The sequence below is a fragment of the Elaeis guineensis genome, chromosome 12, assembly GCF_000442705.2.
Source record: "Elaeis guineensis isolate ETL-2024a chromosome 12, EG11, whole genome shotgun sequence".
Taxonomy (NCBI): domain Eukaryota; kingdom Viridiplantae; phylum Streptophyta; class Magnoliopsida; order Arecales; family Arecaceae; genus Elaeis; species Elaeis guineensis.
In genome coordinates this window covers 12382063-12394414 of record NC_026004.2, presented here as the reverse complement: position 1 = coordinate 12394414, position 12352 = coordinate 12382063, and the positions used below count along the sequence as shown (strand labels likewise).

Here is a 12352-nt window from a genome sequence, read left to right as displayed (position 1 = left end):
TTAATATATACTTACTATCCTGAGAACTAACCACCTTTTACAGACCGACCTCACTTTCTATATACAAATCCCAAAATACCTCAGGTGTGGACCCAAAATTAGTCTCAAAATCTAAAAATAATAGGTAAAGATTTATAAGCTTCACGGCTCAGTAAGTAACAGATACATTTATCAACTAAATGTAAATCATGATGTTATGCAATTCAAATACATCATATAGGATGTGATATCAATCTGATCAAGATCAAAATCATTAGATTAAAGATATTCAAGATGCAGCTACATATCAGCTTTTCAATGATGTGAAAATCAATAAGTAGTATAAAAGTCTAATATATATATTTAATTTATTATACTATACTTAAATATGGGTATCCAATTCTTTTTACTCTCAGTTCTTACTGTGGTGTCACGATTGCCCCTGTAGTAAGGGATCTCAAAAGGTCCATGCTTGCTTCTGTGGTGGAGATCTCAAATCCATGTTTACGCCTCATGGTGGGTATCTCAAGTTCGAACATCAGCACAATTGGGCTGAGAATCAAGTGATACATAACATTAACCATAATTCATATATTTTTTTTCTTTTCAATACATCTTTTATGCAATTTTGATATAACTTAATACAACTTTGATACAGCTATGATGCACGTATTTCAATAGACAATAATCATAATTTATCAAATTTGATTTGATCATAGCATGTCAAATCATTCAGTTCAACTTATAAGTCTCAATTCATAAATCAATGATTCATAATATGTAAATTTTTTATTATTCACATCATTCAAGCATAATTAAAATAAAAATTAATTAAAGTGATTCACATCAGATCAAAAAGATGATACACTGCAATTTCACGTATAATCAAATTTGATTGAATCGACAATAGTCTGTATCATTTCAAATGAATAAAATGATCTTTACTTGATTCAGATTGATCATGATAAAATGTAATCGATTAAGATGATTTTCATATGAATCAAGATAAAATGTAAGTGTCACATATGATAAATCGTATCATATTAAAGAGATAATATGTCACAATTTTATTCATTATCAGATCTGAATATATCTACAATGATTTGCACTGACTTAATTGAACAAGATGATTCTCATTTGATTCAGGTAATCATGTTAATATGTCAGTAATATTTGCAATAATTTGTATTGTATCAAAAGGTAAGTGTTACTTATAATCATTTATATCATATCAATATGCAAATGTTACTTACCCAAAGTTGTCGACAGTCGAGCAATTAATCCCTCGGTTAGGATTTTTTGAAACCTAGCAAACCACAACCATAACTAAGTTAACAAGCTATAACAAGATTTCATGTCTCTTACTTCTTAAAATCCCTCAATTTTGAAGAGAGAGAAAAAAAAAAAAATAACAGCCTTCTCCCACATTCTTTTTTTTTCGCAATAATCTCTTTTCATCAATTATTTACTCTAGCTAAACTCCTCCAAAAATATCCAAATTTTGCCAGCAAGTTGACTTATAAGTCAACAATCCTTGATTAAAATTTCAGCTTAAATTATTAAATCTTTAGGAAGTTAAAATTTTCAAATTAACATAGAGAAGAACCAATCCACCCATAAAGCTTAACTTCTAATGTTTCAATTTTCTTAAAGCTCTGCTCTCATTAGCATCCCCACCTTCTTGTAACACTTACTCTTCTTCTGACAGTCCCCTCCCCTCTCCAAATTTTCCCCCATTTCAATGCTCTAATTTTCTGTTTTGACCTCTCTATTCCATCTACCATCCATTACTTACTTTATAACAGAAATTAATTATCTAAGAGAATTCTAATAATCATTCATCAAACTCTAACTGAAATCAGCCAACAAATACCAAAGGGGATTAATCTTACCTGCTCAAGAGCTCATCCACGGCAGTGACCACAATCCACACAGCAAGAAGGGAGAAGAAGAGAAGGGAAGGAGAAGAAGAGAAGGGAAGGAGAAAAGATTCCCTCTCTTTTTCTTTCTTTCTGTTTCTTTCTTCTTTTCTTACTCTCTCACGCACACACACACAGATGGGAGACAGAGAGAGTAAGAGAGGGATACGGGACAAAGAGGGAAAGAGAAAGAGGGTTGGGGAGAGTGCGCGTGAGAGAAAGAGGGAGAGGGAGAGCGCGCGAGTGCGAGAGAGAGAGAGAGAGCGGAAGAGAGAGAGAGAGAGGAGTTTCCCGCATCGACCAGGGGAGGGAGCGGTGGCGTGCGCGCGGCCTCCCTTGCGAGCAGCCATGTCGCGGACCCTCCACGTGGCAGGCAGGGAATCCGGCCTTGGGCCGGGCCAGGCCGGGCCGGATCTCACATCATGTTAGGTTGTAAACTCGCACAGATCATCAAATTTAATATGAAGTTTAACTTTTGAAGCTCTTCTTTCAGCAGCCTCTCCTGTGATTCCCTTCTACTATGGTTTAGGCATACAACAATGGGATAACTGGTTAAATTTCATGGTCATTAACCATAGAAATAGTCTAACATATATACAACTGTATAGAACTTAGGAGCATTCCATGTGGCTGCGCTGCACTTGTTGGTTTTGTATGAGATATATTTGGAAACGCAGGTTATGCATCGATCCATGACTTCTCATGGCAGATCCGATGGTCATCAGTAAACCTAACGCAAAGCTTCTTAATTAATGACAGTTTTCTCAAATTTTCACAGTGCATATTCAACCGTGGCAATTATTTGCTAAACTGTCAAGATATATTTATGGCCATCCCTAGTGCAAGTTTGCATTAGTTTGGCAATGCATATGTGGACAATATATTATTATAATTCATGAGTAAGAATTTCTGTAGTACAGTAGTCAAACCCAAACCCATGTTATTTATTTCTAAAGACACCATCACCCCTGATGGCAACTAGCTAGACTCTCATGCGCATTGCAATTATAGTTCCCCAACATTAATGGCTACGTGCCTTATTGAATAATGCAGCAACTTCTTTTCTAACTATATATCATGCATCCTCCACCAACTGCTTGAAGTTAATAGGGGTGACAAACGGCGGTGATCCACTGTAGATGTCTAGGACTGCCTCCTCGTATGCCCTCTGGGTAGGATGTATAGCGTCCCAAAATAGGTATTCAGTGCGGTTCTTACAGTAGATAGTGGTCGGAGTGCACTCAACCGAACTACCTCCACAGCATCCACTTGTGACATCTTTAAAACCTGGCGACGTGTTATTAAAACTTTTAGTTACTTGATCACTCTAACCTTTTTATCCAAGATGCAGGAACTAATACTAGTTACATGACCCTGCACCAAGAGTAGTTATTGAGCTTACCAGCTGCTTCTGGATTAGCTATCATATTTGACACCGCTGCATAAGCACTGCCGAGCGAGTACTTCATCCCCTTCAATGTGGAGCTAAGATTGCTTAACATAACTTTGACATCATCATTAACAACACGGACCAAAACATTCACGGCGTCGAAACAGGCTCCGGAATGGTTAAATAATAGTCTTGCGCCTGGGGTGCAACCGATGGGTCCAACGTCGACTATCCCAAACTTCCTTGCTCCCAAGTTGTACAATGCCTAGTCATTATAAAGTGTAACTAGCTCTTTTCAGGAAATTCAGAAATGTAATGCTACTTGAGAAGAAAAGAGAGAGGAAGTTCACCTCGATTTGCTTTGTGTAGTTGGAGATGAGATTGTTGTAGAATTGTTCAGGTTGTGTGATGCTTGATGCCGTGTTCTTTGCAAGAAGGGCAATGATGTCGTTAGCCCCGGCACTGATGAGGAAGATACATTTCGAGAGTACAATATTTGATTTGTTAGTTGCGGCAAAATATTTGATCTGTTTTGTCATAGTGAGGGTATGGTTTCCCTGGTATATAGACAAATGAATATATTGATTAGGTGTTGTTTAGTTGTTTAGGAGTTCTAAAGCAGCTAAGTAGGTAAACAAAATATGTAAGCATTGTAGAAAGCGTAGTTGTGCTCACAGTGGAGTCAAGAATTCCAGATCCTCCAGAAGCGTAGTTTACTCCAACTTGGCTGGTGTTGTTTGGGAGGGAAAGATATGGTGGCGGACTCATTTGGAAGCCCATCTGACGGGCTGCGCACATCATCAGAGATCAGTAGCTAAAAGTGGACAAGTGGGAGGAATAATAGCGTAAGAATTTATGATCCATGTCTTTCTTTACTATTATTATTTTCCCCATTTTATTGTTGTTGTTGTTCTTATTATTATTATTATTATTATTATTATTATTATTATTATTATTATTTTGAGAGCAAAGGAGACTGGAGGGCAGATTACCGCATCAGTCACCTGCAATTTTATTCAGAAAAAAGTATGCACATCCAGGGTGTATAAGGTAGAATATACGAGAGATAGGAAGGGAAGAGAGAGGTCTACAGGTTGACTACTATTCCCCAGCCAGGAAACCCAAAAAAAACAACATCCTATCAGAAGAACAAAGAAGTAAATAGGAGACTGATCAGATAAGCAAGCAGGATGCTTAAGAGGCATTCAAAAAAGCACATAACATCAGAGAAACCTCAACCATCATAGTCTCCTACACAAGATGTCACAGCACTGGAGAAGCAAAGACAGCATTTCAGCCTAAACAGAGAGAACATTAGACACCAGCAACATGACATCTGAAGAGGAAATACCTGGTCTTCTATAGTTCCTAATCCTCTCCCATAGCTTTCCAAAACCAAGAAGAGATTTATGATCAAGAAGAATGGACCAACTATTAACAAGACGGTTGGTTGAAGAAATAGTGGAGAAAAAATAACAAGACAGTTGTTATTATTGTTTTTGCTGTTGTTGTTAACGTCCATCAATTCACTAAGATAATACCCAGGAAATAATTAGGTAGGAGACAAAACATCAACCAGATAAAAAGTGTACTTGATATATTTTTGTAATTTGCTCATTCATGAAAGAGAAATATTGACGATAACACAAGAAATGAGTATGAAGTTTTCAAGAAAAAAATAAATTAGACACCCGTGGATAGCATCTATCCATGGACCTGAGGTACATACATTATTCGCACGTACTCATATGGGGTGTCTCTTGGTTGCTCTAGCTTTTATTCTTTTTGAGAAGGTATTCTACTTTTTCTCTGAGATGGACGACATTGATGGCTCGGTAGAGATCATATCTTTGCATTACCAGCTCCACTTTTCCATGTGAGGATCAAATGGCGATCTCATCAGCGATAGCAGATGGACATATTTGACCAGTACACGACCCGAGATAAGAGGCAAATTAGGGCAATTGTTCTGCCTCATAAGTTCATAATTCCTTCATCCTTTAGCCCCTTAGCCCATCAAATGTACAAAATATCATCTAGATGACATGCAAAAGATCATTGCCAGTTCGAGCAGTTTGTGAGACTGTTTCGGTAGAACAGCTAACATGCATCGTATGCTTTTATATCGCATTGCTTTAGCTAGTTTTATCAGCATATAAAACTCCATTTATAAATGAAGTGAGCCTTATTATCAAAAGGTAAATGAAGTGAGCCTAAACACTTATAGTTTGCAACAATTATAATTAATGGCACTTGTCTTGGATCTTATCATAACAGCCGAGTTTGAACATTTTATCTGAAGCTCAATCAATATTTCTATATATATAACTCAAGCCAAGCTTGAGTAGCTTAAATATAAAATGTTAGCAAATAACGGTTATAATTTAGTAAAAGGTATATTATATTATGATAAGATAAATGATTAATATTTAGCTAGCTCTCCTAATGTCCATTGCTAAAGATTTGCAATTAATGTGACATCATTACCTTATTTTTGAGTAAGTATATGAAGAATGCAAATAAAAATATACATTATACACACAATTATGTGTGTGCATATATAAAGCTATTTTGACTAATGTTACCTTGTAAAGAAGATCCTCTTTATAATAAAATAACCGGTAAAATGCTCTGCCCTTCAAAACAAATTGAAAATGCATGTCCATCGTAAACATTAATCCATTTAAAGCTAGAGCTCTCACGTACCGAAGAAATCGACGAAGTTGTAGCCATTGGTCCACCGGCCGGTGGGAATCGAGTCCGGGAAGTCGATGCCGTAAGGAAGAAAGTTGACCTTGCCTGCACCCGGCAGGTAGTTGTTGTTTCCGACGTCCGCCGTGGAGTCACCGAACACATAGATCGCCGGAACCTTTGGCTGAGCATTCCCAATCACAGACAGAGAAAAGAAAAGAGCAAGGAGAAGAACAGGAACTAACGCCATGGCTGCTGCTTCTAATTAAGCTCTGACGCTATCGTTCCTCATCTGGCTCTTATTTATAGACTAGGGGAGCGGGGTAAGAAGCTGATGAAAGCCGCCGTGGCCAGCTATAACTCAAAGTTGTGGAAAGCGTGCGTATATAAGATAAAGTCGTGATAGTCTCCGATCCAGCGGGCGTTAGGTTTCCGTTAGCAGACAAGGTGGAGCCCTAAGAGTGTTTTCTGGATAATTACGCAGGAAAGTTTTAATTTTCTTCTTAAAAAAAGTTTTTTTTTCTGACTGATCAAATTTATATCCATGAAAACTTTATATGGATATAAAGAAAGCTATAATTTTCAAGCTAGACGATCCATACGGCTATGATACCATAATATTAGAATTTTATAAGATAATTAAAGTTACTTGAAAAAGAAACCATTGATGTCGTCCCTAATCTCTCGAATCAACCAAACTGCAATCATAAAAATAAATTGAGTTGGACATGCTCCTCGCGGTTCATGAGTAGCATCTTGATTTTTCAATTTCAACTTTGAGTATTTTTGATGGGAAGGACCTCAAGCTTTCGAATGAATTGGAGACTAAATTCGTTGGTGTTGTTCTTTTATAACGTGCCTCACCCATTAGAGATAGTATCTGAATCAGTCACCAATGAATGAGATGAAAACTATTCACCTTGATTATATAGAGGTTAATTTTATTATAATAACCATTAAGTATATCTTTATCACTTTATCAGAGACTTATCTTTCATCAAAGTCCAGTTCAAATTAAACCAACTAAAACAAATGAGGATGCATATCAGTATGGGCCAAATCTAGATAGAGCTTAATCGGATAAATTCTAATAAATATTATTCTTTTTTTAGCTATTATTTATAGAGTAGGGGAGTGGGGTAACAAGCTGATGAAAGCCATCATGGCCAACTATAACTGAAAGTTTGTGGGAAGCGTGCATATATAATTAACTAATAAATCAACTGTTGAATTTTAGGTATTTTGCATGCAGATTTTAAAATAATTTTGAATAAAAGTAGTAGAAGACTATATTAAATCAGATTTAATCCTACGCATGCATAGATTTAATTTAAACACCTATGGATCTAGTTTATATAATGATAAATAAGATTAAGAGCATTTGATTTTAGAGAATAAAAATAATTTTATGATAGAATCACATATCTGAATCGCTGAACTCCTTCTTCAGATCTGAATATGAGGATATCTCATGTTCTGGTATAGCCACGCACATACCCGACCTCTATGGATATCCACACGAGGTCTGATCTAATCAAAGACTCTTTGATCTTTTCAGGATGCTAGCTCCCTTATAAAGATTGCTTCCTTAATAGTTGAAAAGAACCTTCTTTAATCTCTAAGACTCTTTTAAATAAGAAGAAGACTAGGAGGAAGAAGATGAGAAAGAAGCTATGAGAACCCTTTCTCATCTCACTTCTCTCTTCTCTCTAAAACCCAATGCCCAAGAGGAACCCATGCCCAAGCTCACACTTCAAGGAAGGTTTTCTGATCTTATTTCCACATCCCAAAGCCCCCTTATTTATAGATGGCATCCATGAGTTGGATAGGATTTAGGTTTTAACAAGGTCAACACCTTATCAAACTACAACTCCTATTTTGATTCATAACCAAATTGATTTAATTCCAAATCCAACCAGATCTGAAAGGGGAGCAAAGGAGAACATGTGTAAGGCTTGGTGTGATGTTTTGGACATGCAAAAACCATGGGGATGCGGTATTCCTATAGGCGTGGATATGTGGGATGCATGAAGATAGAATTCTAGTCCAACTAGTTAGGATTCCTTTAAGTGCTAATTTAAATTTGATTTTATCCTAACCAACTTAGGATTAGGTAGCATCCAAATCAAGCTAATTCCTAGCTCAATTAAAAACTCAAATTAAATCTGAATTATATCCTAATCTGATTAGAAAATTGATTCAATCAAGTTCTAGTCAAACTAGGAATTGATCTCCTTATATAATTGGGTTACTCATAATCTAATTAGGCTTAATCTAATCAAATCTAAACCATACCAAATTAAATATAATTTAATTAGATCTGATTTGAACCTCATAGCTCAATCAAATTGAGCAGACAATAATCTAATTGCTAATTGATCCTCCTATAATTCACTAACACTTAGCGAATTAGTTAATTATAATTTTTACATCATCAATAATATTGATAATTGATTTTTATTATGATTCATAATCGTAACTCAACCATCTGATCAGTCAAGAATCTCTTTTTTGTGTGTGACTCTATAGGTTCTTGTTCTGTCTAATAGTGAGATATACCACGATCTCCATCATAGTATCTTTTGATGGGATAGAATAATTTTAACTTACACTCGATAAGGATTATCGATCTGAAATGATCCTAGTGAGTTCTCATAATCCATTAGTGATGTCTAGCATCATGTAGTGGCGATCCAGCAGAATAAAAAATAAAAACTCTAGATGTAGTTACCATATGATTTAGTTTCTCTGTCATGAGTTCTAGCAAGATGGAGGTTATGAAAACTCATCAAACCCCAACATCCATCATATGAAAGATTAGATTAGCTCAGGTTCAAATATGATATTTATGAAAATTTTTTCCCATCAATCACCTTGCTATGGCCATAGATTTATGGACTTAGCTTCTCAAATTTTATAGGACTATCTTTTATCTATTAAGATCGATAGATGCTTTATAAGTACGCATCCTACTCCTACAATGAACCTACTGTAGCCAACATATACTACAAAGATCCAAATGGCTAAGAGATCATATTTATATGTAGTGAAACTACAGCAACTCTATTATGAGCGGTCGAGGTACTGCAGGTCAAAAAATTACTCACACCACTACAGCATCGAGAAGATCACTGACGAGTGAGTAGATATCCATATGATCTCTCGTATGGTTACACTCAGTATCAATGTTCTCCAACAACCATCCGCACTCTCGCTCAATATCTCTACATTGTAGATTCGAGACTCGTCTATCTCGAAGAAAATGATCTGTGTGTCGATCTAATTGGATCAATTACCATTCCTATGATGATTCATTGATTTGAAATAATTTAAGAATTAATTATACATGTCTCAAAGTCTAAACTCTTTAGAATATGTATCTTTAAATTATTAATTTTTTGGATGATTTTCAGATATATAACACAATAATGGATAAAAATTATCCATTTTATTGATAAATTAATTATTTAAATATAAAAATATATTCTAGAATTATTACAAATGTGTCTGTCATATTGACTTCTAGAGTATACATCTAACATCAACAAGAAAGATAAAGTTGTCATAGTGTCCGATCTAGTGCCCAAGGGGTGTTAGGTTTCCATAAGTAGACAAGGTGGAGCTAATGAGTGTTTTCTGGATAATTACATCAAAAAGTTTTAATTTCCTCCTAAAAAATTTTGGATAAATCATGTATCCCTGAACAAAGTCAAATTTTCTTAAAAGATTTCTAAACTATAAAAAGCTAAAGTTTAGTTCCTGTACTTTCTGAACCATTTAGATATGATCATTTTCTCAAATTTTGATCACTTTCTCTCATCGAAAATCCCAGTTGGTGATAATCGATGCTTACGTGGTACAAAATATCTGATAAAGATGACATGACAAAGATGGTGTGGCATAACGAATGAAAATTTTTATTTTAATGACATGGTATGGGTGATGACATGACATCTAATGTAAAATTTTTTGAAAGTATCCAATCATCGAGTGATATATCAGCACTCATAGATGACGTGGTGTAGATGATAACGAGTATATATTATAAAATTTTTCAAAAGTATCCAATCACCAAAGGACATGTCAATCCTCATAGGTACGTGGCATAGATAATGTGGCATGGATGACGACATGGCATCTACTATGAAATTTTTTGAAAATGTCTATTCACTAAGTGACACGTCATCACTCATATTAACGTGGCATAGATAATCTGTCATGGATGATGACATGGCATCTAATGTGGAGTTTTTTTTCAAAAATATCTAATCATCGAGTGACACATCAGCATCCATAAGTGACATAGCATGTGCTTTGAATTTTTTTGATAGTGTCCAATCATTAAGTGACATGTTGGGAACCACATGCCATGTCATCACTCATGTTCCATAAATTATATGATGCATCCTCTAAGTTTCATAAATATTCCTAAATAGTCCTTATACTTTAAAAATATTTATAATTAGGTCCTTTGATTTTCTAGTATGATTTAGTTTAACCTTTCGAGTATGATGGAAGAGAAGGTGATGATTCTGATGCGGGATGAGTTATTAGATATATTTAAAAAATCAAAAATGGTATCAATATTCAAAATAGAGAGCTAGATTCGAACCCCAAGATGGTCTTAAAGTAAATCAGGTTCGGAGATCTGAAGATTGCGATGGTAACATAACGATAGTTGTGGACCAGCATTAGTCTTGGCTGACTAGGTCCTCGGGTATAGCCAAAAAAAGTAAGGATTAGCTACAGCCGACTTAAGGGCAGTCCAAATTGGGTAGGTCATCCCGATTTGGCAAGAAACTCATTCTGGAAGAGTAAGTCTTCTTACAATCATAGAAAAGCCTGATAAGGAAGATTTAACCTCAAAGATTAGATTCCACCCCAAAAGATAACTGCCGGTTGGCTCCACATTGCAGATGAAGAAATCCAATCTCCTCTAGTGCGATTCACACATTCTTTCTGGGAACGACCAGTCCCCCTGGCGTGCATAACTTTTACTTCTCTATAAATAGGGGGAAAAAGGGACCCCAGTTAAGTTCACACAACACCTCAAAATACTCTCTCTCTATATATTCTCCAATTCTGAGCTGACTTAACCATCGGAGGGTCTCCATCAGAAATACTTTGATTAGGGACTTCTTGTGGGTCCTGCTCCCGCATCTGGAATGGTCTTGCTCTCCCACATCTGGAGTGGTCTGTCTTAGAACCTCGTCTCCAATCGAGGACCCTATTTTCTCACCTTCTCTTGAGGAGTCTTTGGCCGAGGAGTCCAACATCTTGCTTACATTCGAGAAGACCAGTTTCAAACTCTTTGACTTGAGATTTGGCAGCAACAGCAGTGACAACAAAAAAATATGCGGACTCGACATTCTCAGTTTTGCCATTGCCAAGCTCGCTACTGCTGTCGAATTTCTCCTTAAAAAAATAGATCGATAATCGTGAATTATACAACCAAGGATCTCAGGCATTTGCTCCAACTACAGTAGAATAGATCTCCTAATTAGGATCTCAATCATTGTTTTATAATTTAAAAAATATCTAATTAAATCTTTTGATTTTCAAATATGTTTTAATTTACACTCTGCTGCTGCCCTAACGCTCAAATGGCCACCGCCGCCGCTGCCGCCCCGCTGTCCCCGCGTAACTCTACCGCAGCGGCCCCGTCGCTTGGATGGACACCGCATGCCCGGGAGCCATGCTCCACTATGCTGGATGCACCCATCGCTCGCATGGACACCACCACTGCATGGTTCCACCGTAGTTGGTCCCGCTGCCCCACCTTGCGGTAGCTGCCTTCGCGTGCCTCTGTCGCCGCCGACCTCGCCGCTTGGACGAACGCCACTTATGCGTGGTTTGACATTCGGCGACACCGCCACCACTTCCAGACCCCCCACACAGACGCCAATGATGATGCCACCGCCACCGGAACACCCTCGCATGACTCCATTATAATGGGCTCCATTGCTCAGATGGATGCCACATGCCGCGAAGCCGCATGCCGCCATGCCAGCTGCACCCAACGCCATCCGTTGCTCGCATGGCCGCCGCCGCAATCGTAGCCACCTTAGCACGGCTCTGCTGCAGTTGGCCCCACCGCTCAGACGAATGTCGCATGCAAGCGGTTCAACATCCAGCATCATAGCTGCCACAGCTGCCTCACATGTCTCTACCTCTGCTAGGACGGTCGTCGATCCAGCCGCTCAGAAGGACACTGTGCATGTGTTCCGATGTCCGATAGTGCCACAATCGCCTTTGCGTGACTCTATTGCCACAACTGGACCAGCCATATAGAAAGATGCTGCTGCAGTGGGCCCCACCTCTAAGATGGATGCTGTGTGCCTCGGAGCTTTGCTCCACCATGCCGGCCACATCT

General features: G+C 37.5%; 1 protein-coding gene and 1 long non-coding RNA gene across 2 annotated transcripts; both read right to left on the bottom strand.

Annotated features, from left to right (window-relative positions):
- Window positions 1-402: 402 nt before the first annotated feature.
- LOC140852865 (uncharacterized) lies at window positions 403-2146 on the bottom strand. Its single transcript, XR_012135784.1, has 3 exons — window positions 1872-2146; window positions 1233-1285; window positions 403-531 (listed from the first exon to the last, which is right to left on the bottom strand). It is a non-coding gene; the product is annotated as an uncharacterized lncRNA (long non-coding RNA).
- A 635-nt stretch (window positions 2147-2781) lies between these two features.
- Window positions 2782-6229, bottom strand: LOC105055165 (GDSL esterase/lipase At4g16230). The gene is made up of 5 exons (XM_010936908.4): window positions 5995-6229; window positions 3964-4076; window positions 3639-3845; window positions 3301-3553; window positions 2782-3185 (listed from the first exon to the last, which is right to left on the bottom strand). Exons 1-5 carry the CDS (start codon window positions 6227-6229, stop codon window positions 2974-2976), a joined length of 1020 nt encoding a protein of 339 aa, XP_010935210.1. The 3' UTR covers window positions 2782-2973.
- Between the last annotated feature and the right edge of the window lie 6123 nt (window positions 6230-12352).